General features: G+C 39.4%; 1 protein-coding gene across 4 annotated transcripts in view; it reads right to left on the bottom strand.

Annotated features, from left to right (window-relative positions):
- RIMKLB (ribosomal modification protein rimK like family member B) overlaps positions 1-14,266 on the bottom strand; it is a 70,879-nt gene that overhangs the window by 42,780 nt on the left and 13,833 nt on the right. For 3 of the 4 annotated variants that reach the window (XR_007154116.1, XR_007154117.1, XM_047867767.1), the window contains exon 2: positions 10,399-10,630. Coding sequence is in view for 2 of the 4 variants with exons in the window: in XM_047867767.1 (XP_047723723.1) it covers positions 10,399-10,573 (175 nt within the window). In the remaining 2 variants the exon portion in view is untranslated. The remainder of the gene's footprint in view (positions 1-10,398; positions 10,631-14,266) is intronic. The other variant, XM_047867768.1, reaches the window with a different exon arrangement.

Raw genomic sequence — 14,266 nt, 5'->3', positions numbered from 1 at the left:
GGAAAAAGTCATTAATATAAAAGCAAGTATTACTGTAAGACACCAGTATAGGAAATAAGGGACAATAAAAGTTATAGGGTATAAACAAAACAGAGCAATGACAGAAGTCAGTCAGTCCTTAACAGTGATTGCTTTCAATGTAAATGAATTAAACTCTCCAATTAAAAGATTGATGAGGCTCCTGCTCAGGGGGTTAAGAGTCCAACTCTTGATCTCCGTTCAGGTCATGATCTCACAATTTGTGAGATAGAGTCCCATGTCGGGCTCTGCACTGACGGTGCGGAGCATAGGATTCTCTCTCTCTCTCTCTCCCTCTCTGTCTCTGCCCCTCTCCCGCTGATATGCTCGCTGTCTCTCAAAATAAATAAAATTTTTAAAAAATGTTTTGAAAATAAAAGAGAGGTTGGTAGAAGTCTTCCATATAAAAGCAGTCCATAAAAACTGAGAGTGGTGGCTGTTTTTTCAAATGCTCAAAAACCAACAAAAAATAACAAAGGCTGGAGAGAAACAAGGCAACATGGTTCAAAGGATACAAATAAATCTCCAGACATGACCTTAAATAAACAAAGATCTAATGTTGCTAATGTAACATTGTGTGGTAATGAGAATATCAATGAAAAACTATTAAAAAAGAATCAAACAAATTTTAGAGCTAAAGAGCACAAAAACTCAACTGAAAATACACACAGTAGTTTACTAGCAGAACTGTTCAAACAGAAGAATCAGCAAACTCAAAAAAGACATGTGAATTACTGAGACAGGAAACTTTAAAAAAAGAATGAGAGGGGCGCCAGGGTGGCTCAGTCGGTTAAGCATCTGACTTCGGCTCAGGTCATGATCTAATGGTCCGTGAGTTCGAGCCCCACATTGGGCTCTGTGCTGACAGCTCAGAGCCTGGAGCCTGCTTCGGATTCTGTGTCTCCCTCTCTCTCCCTGCCCCTTCCCCACTCATGCTCTGTCTCTCTCTGTCTCAAAAATAAATAAACGTCAGAAAAAAAAAATTAAAAATAAAAGTGCTGAAATAAAAAAACTGACAATGAAGAATAATAACATATCCAGCAAGACTATCCCTCAAAAATGAAGGAGACATAAAGATTTTTCCCAGATAAAGAAAAGCTGAGATGTTCATCACCAATAGTCTGGCCTTATAAGAACAGCTAAAGACAGTCCAAGTTGAAAGAATACTAGAAGGCAGTGGAGGCAGGGGTACTCCTGACTGGCCCCATCAATGGAGTGTCTGACTCTTGATCCTGGGGTTGTGAGTTCGAGCCCCACACTGGGTGCACAGATTACTTAAACATGAAATCTTTAAAAAAAATTTTTTTAAATACGAAAAACAAAGAATACTAGAAAGCAACACAAAAGCATAAAAAAAATAAAGCTCTTGGATAAAGGTAAATATATAAATACAGAATCCTAAAATATTCCAATGGTAGTACATAAATCAGTGTTATTGCTGGTATAGCATTTAAAATTAAAGGCATACAGGGTCACCTGGCTGGCTCACTTGGTCCAGCATGCAACTCTGGATCTCAGGGTCGTTAAGTTCAAGACTCATGTTGGGCCTAGAGTTTATATATAAAAACAAAAAAGTTGGGGTGCCTGGGTGGCTCAGTCAACTAAGCATCCAACTGTGGATTTCAGCTCAGGTCATGATCTCACAGTGTGTAGGTTCTGGCCCCACGTAGGGCTCTGTACTGGCAGTACAGAGCCTGCATGGGATTCTCTCTCTGCCCCCACCTTTCTGAAAATAAATGGATAAAATAAACTTAAAAAAAAAGTCAAAAGCAGGGGCCCCTGGGTGGCTCAGTCAGTTGAACATCCCAACTTCAGCTCAGGTCATGACCTCAACGGTTTTTGTGGGTTGGAGGCCCACGTCTGGCTTTGCAATGACAGCTCAGAGCCTGGAGCCTACTTTGGATTCTGTGTCTTCTTCTCTCTCTCTCTGCCCCTTCCCATGCTTGTGCGCCTGCGCTCTCTCTCTCTCTCTTGCTCTCTCTCTCTCAAAAATAAACATTAAAAAAAAAATTTTAATGCATAAAAATAACGATGCCCACAAAACTATTTCAATGGATACAAAATATAAGATGTAATTTGTGACATTGTTAACATAAGATAAGGGAAGATTTGTAAGGGCAGAGTTTGCATATGAATAAATTTATCATCTAAAATAAACTATATAGCATATTACGTAATCTCCACAGTAACGATGAATAAAATACACACCTATAGAAAATACATAAAACTAAATAAGGAACTAAAGCATACCACTATAATAAATTAACAAAATACAAAGGAAGTCTATAAGAGAGGAAAAGAGAAACAAAATAGGTACAAGACATACAGAAAACAGTAAGTCTTACTCTTTCAGTAATCACATTAAAAGTAAACAGAAGAGGGGTGTCTCGGTGGCTCATTCAGTTAAGCGTCCAACTTTTGGCTCAGGTCATGATTGTGCAGTTTGTGGGTTCAAGCTCCCCATTAGGCTCTGTGCTGAAAGCTCAGAGCCTGGAGCCTCCTTTGGATTCTGTGTTGCCCTCTCTCTCTCTCTGCCCCTTCCCCACTTGTGCTCTCTCAAAAATAAATAACAAACATTAAAAAATTGTAAAAAATAAAGGTTAATGAATGAAACCCCCACAATGAAAAGATACAGAGGGATAGAATGGATACAAAAAGAAGAGCCAACTATATGCTACTAACAAGAGATTCATTTTAGATGTAAAGACACCCAAAAGCTGAAAGTAAAAGACTGACAAAAGATACTCCATGCAAATGGTTACCAAAAGAGAATACAGGTGGCCATACTTATGAGATAAAAATACCCTTTAAGAGAAAACCTGTCACAAGAGATAATCATCATTATAATGATGAGAGTCAATTCACCAGGAAGCTATTAACAATTGTAAATATTCAGACACCTAATAGAGTACCCACTTGCATGAAGCAAATAGTAAAAGACCAAGGAGAGAAATGGACACTAACACAATAATGAAAAATTCAAATGCCGTATGTTATGGTATGAAGCAAACAGACAAAACCTCATAAGGACAAACTTCAAGGTGTATTACAGAGCTGTAATCATCAAGACAGTATGGTACTGGCACAAGAACAGACACTCAGATCAATGGAACAGAATAGAGAACCCACAAATGGACCCACAAACATATGGCCAACTACTCTCTGACAAAGCAGGATAGAATAGCCAATGGAATAAAGACAGTCTCTTCAGCAAGTGGTGCTGGGAAAACTGAACAGCAACATGCAGAAAAATGAACCTGGACGACTTTATTACACCACACACAAAAATAAACTCAAAATGAATGAAAAGACCTCAGTGTAAGACAGGAAGCCATCAAAATCCTCAAGCAGGCAAAAACCTCTTTGACCTTGGCCACAGCAACTTCCTACTCAACATGCCTCCAGAGGTAAGGGAAACAAAAGCAAAAATGAACTACTGGGACCTCATCAAGATAAAAAGCTTCTGCACAGCGAAAGGAACAATCAGCAAAAGTCAAAGGCAACCAACGGAATGGGAGAAGATATCGGCAAATGACATATCAGATAAAGGGTTAGTATCCAAAATACATAAAGAACTTATCAAACGCAACACCCAAAAAACAAATAATCCAGTGAAGAAATGGGCAAAAGACATGAATAGACACTTCTCCAAAGAAGACTTCCAAATGGTGAACAGACACATGAAAAAATGCTCAACATCACTCATCATCAGGGAAATACAAATCAAAACCACAATGAGATACCACCTGACACCTGTCCAAATGGCTAACATTAACAACTCAGGCAACAAGAGATGTTGGCGAGGATGTGGAGAAAGAGGATCTCTTTTGCATTGTTGGTGGGAATGCAAGCTGGTGCAGCACTCCAGAAAACAGTATTGAGTTTCCTCAAAAAATTAAAAATAGAACTACCCTACGACCCCGCAATTACACTATCTATTTATCTAAGGTGTGCTGTTTCAAAGGGTCACATGCACCCCCATGTTTATAGGAGCACTATCAACAACAGCCAAAGTATGGAAAGAACCCAAGTGTCCATCGATGGATGAATGGATAAAGAAGATGTGATAAATAAATACAATGGATTATTACTCGGCAATCAAAAAGAATGAAATCTTGCCATTTGCAAATACGTGGATGGAACTAGAGAGTATTATGCTAAGTGAAATTAGTCAGAGAAAGACAAATATCATATGACTTCACTCATATGAGGACTTTAAGAGACAAAACAGATGAACATAAGGGAAGGGAAGCAAAAATAATATAAAAACAGGGAGGGGGACAAAACATAACAGACTCTTACATATGGAGAACAGAGGGTTACTAGAGGGGTTGTGGGAGGGGGGATGGGCTAAATGGGCAAAGGGCATTGAGGAATCTACTCCTGAAATCATTGTTGCACTGTATGCTAACTTGGATGTAAATTAAAAAAATAAATAAAAACAATGACCATTCCCCCCCCCCAAAGAAAAAAAGAAAATTTCTTAAGGAAACAAAACTGAAACACACCACAGATCAACTAGACCTAACAAATATATCAAAACACATACCCCCACCCCAAACAACAACACAATCCAAGTTCTGCAAGGGCAAATGAAATTTTATCCAGGATAGATCACTTGTTAAGCCACAAAACAAATCTTACATTTAAGAATACTGAGGGGCGCCTGGGTGGCGCAGTCGGTTAAGCGTCCGACTTCAGCCAGGTCACGATCTCGTGGTCCGGGAGTTCAAGCCCCGCATCAGGCTCTGGGCTGATGGCTCAGAGCCTGGAGCCTGTTTCCGATTCTGTGTCTCCCTCTCTCTCTGCCCCTCCCCTGTTCATACTTTGTCTCTATCTGTCCCCCCAAAAAATAAATAAACGTTGAAAAAAAAATTAAAAAAAAAAAAAAAAGAATACCGATATCATACCAAGTATCTTTTCCGGTTTCTATGGACTGAAACTAGAAATGAATACCAAAGGGAAAATGAAAAACTCATAAATACCTAGGAATTAAATAACACACTCAAACAATAAATAAAACAAAAGGGGTAACAAGGGAAATCAGAAAATATCATAAGAACAGGCGCCTGGGTGGCTCATTCATTTGGTTAAGAAGCGTCTGACTCTAGATTTTGGCTCAGGTCATAATCTCACTGCTTTGTGAGTTCAATCCCCATGTCAAGCTCTGCACTGACCCTGCGGAGCCTGCTTGGGATTCTCTCTCTCTCTCTCTCTCTCTCTCTCTCTCTTCCCTTCCCTGGCTCACTGTCTCTCTTAAAATAAATAAATAAATAAAGTTAAAAAAAATTATTAAAGTTTAGAAAAAAAGAGAAAAAAAATATTAAGACAAAAGCAAAACACAGAATACCAGAACTTATGGGATGTGGTGAAAGCAGTGTTAAGAGCGAAGTGTACAGGTATAAACATGCACATTAAGAAAGAAGGAAAATCTCTGGGGTGCCTGGGGGGCTCAATCAGCTAAGCATCTGACACTTGATTTCAGCTCAGATCATAATCTCACAGTTGTGAGATCGAATCCCACATCAGGCTTTGCGCTGTGAGCGCTTGGGATTTTCTCTCTCTCTCTCTCCCCTGTTTGTATTCTCTTTCAAGAAAAAATTAACTAAAAAAAGAAATTAGAACACAAATAACCAAAATAAAAAGGAGAAAAATAAAATAAAAATCAACAAAACTAACTTGGATTTTTGGAAAGATTAATAAATTAACAAACCCTTTGCTAGACTAAAAAGGGAAAGAAAGAGACTTAAATAAGAAATCAGAAATGAAAGAAAATGTTACAATGGGCACCAAAGAAATAAAAGTAATCATGAGACAACTATGAACAATTATACACCAACAAATTGGATAACCTAGAAAAAATGAATAAATTCCTAGAAACCTACAACCTACTAAAATTGAATCATTGAGAAATAAAAAATCTGAACAGACCTATTAAATCAGTAATCCAAAGTCTCCGAACAAGGAAAAGCTCAGAACCAGATGTTTTCACTGGTGAATTCTTCCAAACATACGTTGTCATTCCATGCAGGAGTGGGATGGATCCTATGGTAGCTGTATGTTTAACCTTTAGAGGAACTGCCAAACTGTTTTCCAAAGGGACTGCACCATTTTACATTCCCATTAGCAATGCAGGAGAATTCCAATTTCTCTATATTCTTGCCAACACATGTTGTCTCTTTGTCATTAGAGCATCCTACCGGCTGTGAAGCTGGGTCTTATTGTTGCGCATGTGGTAACATTTATGCTATAAACAGTGGACATGGAAAAGTATGCTTAGTAAACTGGCTCAAGTCATGATCTCACATTCATGAGTTTGAGCCCCACATTGGGCTCTCTGCTGTCAGTGAGGAGCCCTCTCCGGATCCTCTGTCTCCCTCACTCTGCCCCTCCTGCTCCCTCTCGCGCACTCTCTCTCCCTCCCCCCCCAAAATAAATACATTAATTTTAAAAATAAATAAATAATACAAATAAAAAATAAAAAGCCCTGGAGCGCCTGGATAGTTCAGTTGCTTAAGCGTCTGACCTCAGCTCAGGTCATGATCTCATGGTTCATGGGTTCGAGCTCCACGTCAGGCTCTGTACTGACAGCTCAGAGCCTGGAGCCTGCTTGGGATTCTGTGTGTGTCTCTCTCTGTGCCCCTCCCCCCACTCATTTATTTTTTTAAATAAGCCTTAAAAATAAAATAGATTGAACAGTGCTTGGAAATAGGGTTTCTGAAGGTTTTTAGAAAGATGATAAAACTGGTGTTTAATGAATGAGAAAGAGCTAGAGAGGAAACACTGTAGTGAAAGATAACGAGCTATAGGCTATAGGAATGTTGCAGTCGTTTAAACTTGGGGCCATTAACAGCTTGACTTAGGATACTGAAAAGCAGAACAATTGTCATTTAGAAGGAAAAAGCAAGAAAATTTTGTGGCAGAAATGGCTCTTAAGAATAAAACAGAGGGGCACCTGGGTGGCGCAGTCGGTTAAGCGTCCGACTTCAGCCAGGTCACGATCTCGCGGTCCGTGAGTTCGAGCCCCGCGTCGGGCTCTGGGCTGATGGCTCAGAGCCTGGAGCCTGTTTCCGAATCTGTGTCTCCCTCTCTCTCTGCCCCTCCCCCGTTCATGCTCTGTCTCTCTCTATCCCCAAAATAAATAAACGTTGGAAAAAAAAAAAATTAAAAAAAAAAAAAAAGAATAAAACAGAAAAGCACACATGTGGCTGAGTCAGTTAAGTGTCCTACTCTTGGTTTGTGGGATAGAGCCCTGCATTAAACTCTGCACTGACAGGGCAGAGTCTGCTTGGGATTCTCTCCCCTATCTCTGCTCCTCTCTTGTTCTCACTTACGCCCTTCTCACAGACCTCTTACTACAAGATGTGGCAAATGCAATGGACATCTCTATTCAAATACCTACTCTAAATATAAGTAAATAAACTTAAAAACTACATGTTTAAAACAAAAGATATGTTAACAGTAATACCAGGGCAAAGGACAAAATACAAACCGAAAAGCTGAAATAAGATAGCTTCATGGGGAAGAAGTGAGTTCAATCTTGTCCCACTGGCCTGAAGTGACAGTTGAGAACAAAGAGTGTCCAGTAGGAAACAAAAAACCAAGAACAATGGTTTTCAATCTTAGATATTTTTTTTTTAATTTTTTTTTTTCAACGTTTATTTATTTTTGGGACAGAGAGAGACAGAGCATGAATGGGGGAGGGTCAGAGAGAGAGGGAGACACAGAATCGGAAACAGGCTCCAGGCTCTGAGCCATCAGCCCAGAGCCCGACGCGGGGCTCGAACTCACGGACCGCGAGATCGTGACCTGGTTGAAGTCGGACGCTTAACCGACTGCGCCACCCAGGCGCCCCTTAGATATTTTTTTTTAATTTTTAATGTTTATTTATTTTTGAGATAGAGAGAGACAAAGAGAGACAGAGTGTGAGCAGGGGAGGGGCAGACAGCGAGGGAGACACAGAATCTGATGCAGGTTCCAGGCTCTGAGCTGTCAAACCAGAGCCTGACGAAGGGCTTGAACTCATGAACCATGAGATCATGACCTGAGCCAAAGTCGGACGCTCAACGGACCAAGCCACCCAGGTACCCCAATCTTAGATATTTTTCAACCTATGAAAGGTATTAGAACAGAGATGTCCATTTGCATTTCCCACATCTTGTAGTAATAGGTCTATGTGACAGAAGCTTGGTCTAATAAGAAACCCTGACTTCAGAGGACTGTTGGAAAGGCAGCCTTTGGTTTTCCAACCTTTAAAACAGAGACATACACCATAAGCCTGCGGTTTATGTGTTTAGTGACCTATGTACACTGGCCTTCTCACACATACTTCAAGAGCATGGCTCCTAACACAATACTCTGTCCAGATTTCTGAATCCAATTTCAACAACTGTATATGCAATTTTGTTGAAAAACCTGTAAGTTATAAAAGCATGTGATAGATTCTGAATTTTAAAGAAAAGATTTGCCCGGATTTGTTCAGGATGTATCTGTCATAGCTAGCTAGAGGGCAGGGGGGTGCAAAGTGATATCCATTCCTTTTATAATTTACCAAAGTTATAATGATTTTACACTAATATGTGTGATCACTTGATTGATGTTAATGTTAATCTTGGCCTTTAGAATATAGGGACTATGTCTCATTTTGCATACCATACCAATTAATTAGCACATAGTAAGTGCTCAAATTATATTTATGAAAGAATGAAACAGGCTCTATCCCAAATCCAGAATCTGAATAAGTGTTGGACCTATGTATATACATTTAAAGAAAATTGACCAAAAATAAAATAATGTGCATCTTTCTTATAAAGGTAGTAACTAAAACACTCCAGTGAAACAATCTGGAAACAGTTCAGTTCTAAAGAAGTTATTTCCAAAGCAACAATAACTGTAAAAAGGTAAAGTGAATGGAATAAATGTTAAAGGACAGAGAGTAAAGAGCAACTGTTTGCTAAGAGATTTTACCTACTTAAATCTACAGTATCATGTTATTCATCAGGCAAGACTCTGGGATCTATTAACTAGCCTACAAATGAAATTACCCTAATAGCAGATTTATATTCTGTATATTATTAGTTCTCACAATAACCATCTCCCTCCATTTTTTTGATGAAAACACATGTTCTCATTATGATTATAGTCTCGAAGCAAGTTAAGTAACATAGAATCTGTTTTAAGTGTTTGTCTCATATCTTTACTGAATACTATCACTAAACTATGTCTAGTCTTCTAAAAGTTAATCCAAAATGGCACGTATATGCCACCATATAATGCTCCCTAACAGAAATGACCTACAAGTCATAACTTTCCAGAGTAAAGACGTAAAGATTCCTAAGTCAGTCCTAAAGAATTCTGTTTCTAAGATATCCTCTTGTAACCCTAAAACAAATATGAAATACAGAATTATAAATACTAGACTTATCACCAATTGAGTCAAATTATTCAGACACTTTTATCCAGTGAAGAGAAACAAACGGTGTATTATATACTATATGTATAAAATATTTTATAAAGAAAGAAAAGGAATGCCTGGGTGACTCAATCAGTTGGGCATCCAAGTCTTGATTTCAGCTCAGGTCATAATTTCACGGTTTGTGAGACACTGAGCCTAGCGTTGGTCTCTGCGGTGGCAACATGGAGCCTGCTTGGGATGCTCTCCTCTCTGCCCCTCCCCTACTCACATTCTCCTTCTCTCTCTCTTTCAAAATAAATAAATAAACATTTTTTAAAAAGTAGTCAATATTCTGAAGTTTTTAGAAAAAAAGAAAATAAGAATCACATGTGGAATTTGATGAATTTACTAAATTCATTACTGAATTATCCCATGAAGTACAAGTTCTCTCAGGAGCACCTTATAAACAACGTATTTTAAAATTAGAAGACAGTAATAATGGGGAAAAACAAGTAGATTTTCTTTAATTTCTCTCCCAACTATTTCCTAAATAATATCTTAAGAGGTTCAGGTCACCTGAGTGGCTCAGTCGGTTTTGTGTCCGTCTTCAGCTCAGGTCATGGACTTTGGCTCCAGTCATGATCTCACGGTTCGTGAGTTCGAGCCCTGCGTCGGCCTCTGTGCTGACAGCTCAGAGCCTAGAGCCTGCTTCGGATTCTGTGTTTCCCTCGCTCTCTGCCCCTCCCTCACTCACGCTCTATGCATGTGTGTCTCTCTCTCAAAAATAAACATTAAAATAAAAATAACATAAGAGGTTCAATTAATTCCGGGGTTTCCATTTCTTCCATAAAATATGCTACATTTTAAGATCAGATGATTGCAATGTAAAGCTATTAACAATTCCTTCATCCAAATTATTCCTAGAAAATGTGGATTCAACATATTCTAAGAAAAAAAATCCATAAAATTATTTAGTATAGACTTACCCAAGTTTCCTTGCTCGATTGTCAGTACTACTTCATCCATCACCACAGCCCTGAAGTCCAGTTCCTCCTCACAACATTTGGCCTTTAATGCTCGTAAAATCTCTTTTTGGGGATAGTCTTCCCTGATTCGACGATCAGTCAAAAACCACAACTTGGCCGCCACAGAGCTACACATCTTGATCTGCTTGTTCTTCCTTTTCCTGGATTATTTCCTCCTGAATGACGATTCTTTCTAGACAAAGACCAAATACACACACAGGGTAAATAAAGAATTCTACCTAAGGAATTTCATGTCTTTATGCATCTCCCATATATATGAAATTAAATTTTATTTCTTCCTGTTTTAAAAAAAATAGAAAGAAAGAAAGAAAGAAAGAAAGAAAGAAAGAAAGAAAGAAAGAAAGAAAAAGAAAGAAAGAAAGAAAGAAAGAAAATATACTTGGGGCACCTGGCTGGCTCAGTCACTAGTGTGTGACTCTTGATCCTGAAGTTATGAGTTTGAGCCCCATATCAGGCATGGAGATTACTTTAAAAAATATAGTAAAAGGAGTGCCTGGATGGCCCAGTCAGGCATCCAACTCCTGATTTTGGCTCAGGTCATGATCCCAGGGTCATGGGATCAAGCCCCATGTCAGACTCCAAGCTAGGCAAGAATTTTCTGTCTCTGTCTCTGTCTCTGTCTCTGCCTCTGTCTTTCTCTTTCTCTCTCTCTCTCTCTCTCTCTCTCTCTCTCCCCCCTTCTCTGTCCCCTTCCCACTCATGCACTCTATCTAAAATTAAAAAAAAAAAAAAAATCAAAACTTTTACAACACTAGAAATGTAGAAACTCACCACCTCCCAAAACAAAATTTCTCCCCCTTCCACTGGGGAAGCACTGCAGTTTAATAATTACAGCAGGTCACTTAATAAAAGTGCCATTTTTTAGGGGCGCCTGGGTGGCTCCATTGGTTAAGCGTCCGACTTCAGCTCAGGTCATGATCTAACGGTCCATGAGTTCGAGCCCTGCAACGGGCTCTGCGCTAACAGTTCAGAGCCTGTAGCCTACTTTGGATTCTGTGTCTCCCTCTCTGTCCCTCCCTCATTCATGCTCTATCTCTCTCCCTCTCTCATAAATAAACATTAAAAAAAAAAAAAATTAGGGGCGCCTGGGTGGCGCAGTCGGTTAAGCGTCCGACTTCAGCCAGGTCACGATCTCACGGTCCGTGAGTTCGAGCCCCGCGTCGGGCTCTGGGCTGATGGCTCAGACCCTGGAGCCTGTTTCCGATTCTGTGTCTCCCTCTCTCTCTGCCCCTCCCCCGTTCATGCTCTGTCTCTCTCTGTCCCAAAAATAAATAAACGTTGAAAAAAAAAATTTAAAAAAAAAAAAATTAAAAAAAATAAAAGTGCCATTTTCAATATTATATACTCAATGCCATTCCCTGTATTATATATAATCTAGCATTATACTTTTATCTGATCATCTACTTTTGACTGATTTACCCCACCCAAAATGCAAATACCTTGATATAAAATAGACAAGGTTGTAATCATTAGTATATCATATCCCCGTATCTCCCATCACGATAAACTCCATTATACATGTTCACGTAACTGTAGTTTTTTTATTCAATTTTCTTCCCTTATTTTCTCATATGTATGTATATTTTATCACTAACATATTTATAGGAATGTTTTTTAAATGAGATAGTAACACCTATGTTATTAGATGAGTATCAACACTGAAGTCACTCATGTAACAACTTTAATCAGAGTAATTTGAGACTGTGGAAAAAAAACTTTAAATAGCCGAAATAAATGCTGGGGTCCATTCGCTCAAATTTATTTCAGTCAGAGGACAGCATGCTCTTACTCAATGTTTTTATGCTTACTTTAAATAGAATTTTTTTTTAAACAAATACAGATTGTTTACTGTAATACAAAAAAGGACTTTCTTCCACAAATACAGTGCTGCTTCTCAGAGTTTGTATCATGGGCAAGAGCTTGCATCATGAGCAAGACAAAAGCTGAAAATTATTTTCCTGAGAAGAAGCAAAAAGTTAGCTTTACTAACTTTAAAGCTTTACTAACAAACATTAACAGGTTATTTCAACAAAAAGCCTTTCTTTTTAAGCGTTATTTTAATTTTTTTTTTATTTTAGAGACAGAATGTATGCAAGGGAGAGAGGCAGAGGAGGAGAAAAACAATCTGAAGCAGGCTCCATGCCCAAGACAGAGTGTGACATGGGGCTCAGCTCAATCCCATGACCCTGGGATAGTGACCTGAGCTGAAATCAAGAGTTGGACGCTCAACCAACTGAGCCTCCCAGGCACCCCAACAAAAAAAAAAAACTTTTTTCAAAAATAAAATTACTGGGGCATCTGGCTAGCTCAGTCAGTAAAGCATGCAACTCTTGATCTCAGGGTCGTTAGTTCAAGCCTCATGTTGGGCATGGAGCTTACTAAAAATTTAAAAAATCCTAATACCACCCCAGATGACACAGCAAATCTAACAGAAAAAAAGACAAGGATAAGAACTAGAGGAAGCAAAAGCCATACATATTGACAGCTTCCAGCGTCACAGCAACTGAAAGTAGCCCCTCATGCACCATTCACACACTCTCCAGGGTCTCCGCCTGAATGCACACAATAAGACTAGAATATCACGAGCCAGAAGCACCATCACACACACACACGCCAGCACGCCAAACCTTGGCCTGCCATACCTGCGCTGCACTCACCCATGTGCCCCACAACATGGGGTCTCAAAGGCATCAATCACAGGAAAGCAGGGAAAGAATAAAATAAAATGAGAAGCACAATAGTTGTGACTTGTAGCTGAGGAAAAGAAAAGTTAAGAGCTCTCAGTTATGGTGATGCATCAGGCCAAGACCCAACTAACCAGCAAAGGGGATGCCCGATGCCCACAACCTCCTAGCCCCCTGTGCACCTGTTCCACAGCTGTGGTCAAGAACATACCCTTTCAAGCCTTAGGCTAGATGTAGTAATAATTCAACTTACACAATAGGAAGATGTGGTCACTAGGAAGTCTCAATCAGAGGAAAAGCTCCACCAAAAAAAATTTGCACTAGGGTACCTAATGTAGAGATCCCCAGTTTTCCTTGAGATAGGCGCTATAAAAATGATCCTAAGACTGGATAGTTTTTGAAACACCCTGTCAATGACCTCCATTATTCCAAAGCCCATCTTGGTTCCATCCCTTACACTTAGTTCTTGAACATCATCTGTTTGCCAATATGACTAAATTTCACCACATGAAATTGTACTGAATGAGTACAGCAGTTGTGGCCCCAACAGAAATCAGGATAAGATGGTATAGCCACTGGCAACTGGGAAGCAGGACTGTTCTGCCAATATTGATATGTCAACTTGTGGAAACTTCCCAGGCCAATAGTAAGACAATATGGTGTTTTCAAGGATTGTATCATCAGATAATAAAAGCACTCCAGGCCTGCAATCTCACATAGTTATGCAGCAACTCCTGACAGATGATGCACATGAGCATCTGGCTCCATCTTCATGGCTGCAGCTCTGATATCCTTGCGTAATCTTTGAGTGTTTCTACACTGGTATGCAACCAACACATGAAAGTTCAGATTAGCCTCCCCATCTCCTTTCATTTTTTTCCTTTTTTTTTAATGAACCCTAAATCCTCTCGATCCTGGGTTTCTAACAAAGAAAATGGTGTTCCCTCTCTGCCTTCATGATTTGGAAGCAAGCCTAGAGATCTCATCATTTGCCACAACTGGGACTATATCCTTTCACAGAGAATACTTGCACCCCCATATCTGGAACTAGAAGAATGTTCTCACCCTGCAGAAGACTCTGTGAAAGAGGCAGACACTATCTTGAAAAGGTCCAACATCAATGT

The sequence above is a fragment of the Prionailurus viverrinus genome, chromosome B4 (genome assembly GCF_022837055.1).
Source record: "Prionailurus viverrinus isolate Anna chromosome B4, UM_Priviv_1.0, whole genome shotgun sequence".
Classification (NCBI taxonomy): Eukaryota; Metazoa; Chordata; class Mammalia; order Carnivora; family Felidae; genus Prionailurus; species Prionailurus viverrinus.
This window is presented reverse-complemented; position numbering and strand designations above follow the sequence as displayed.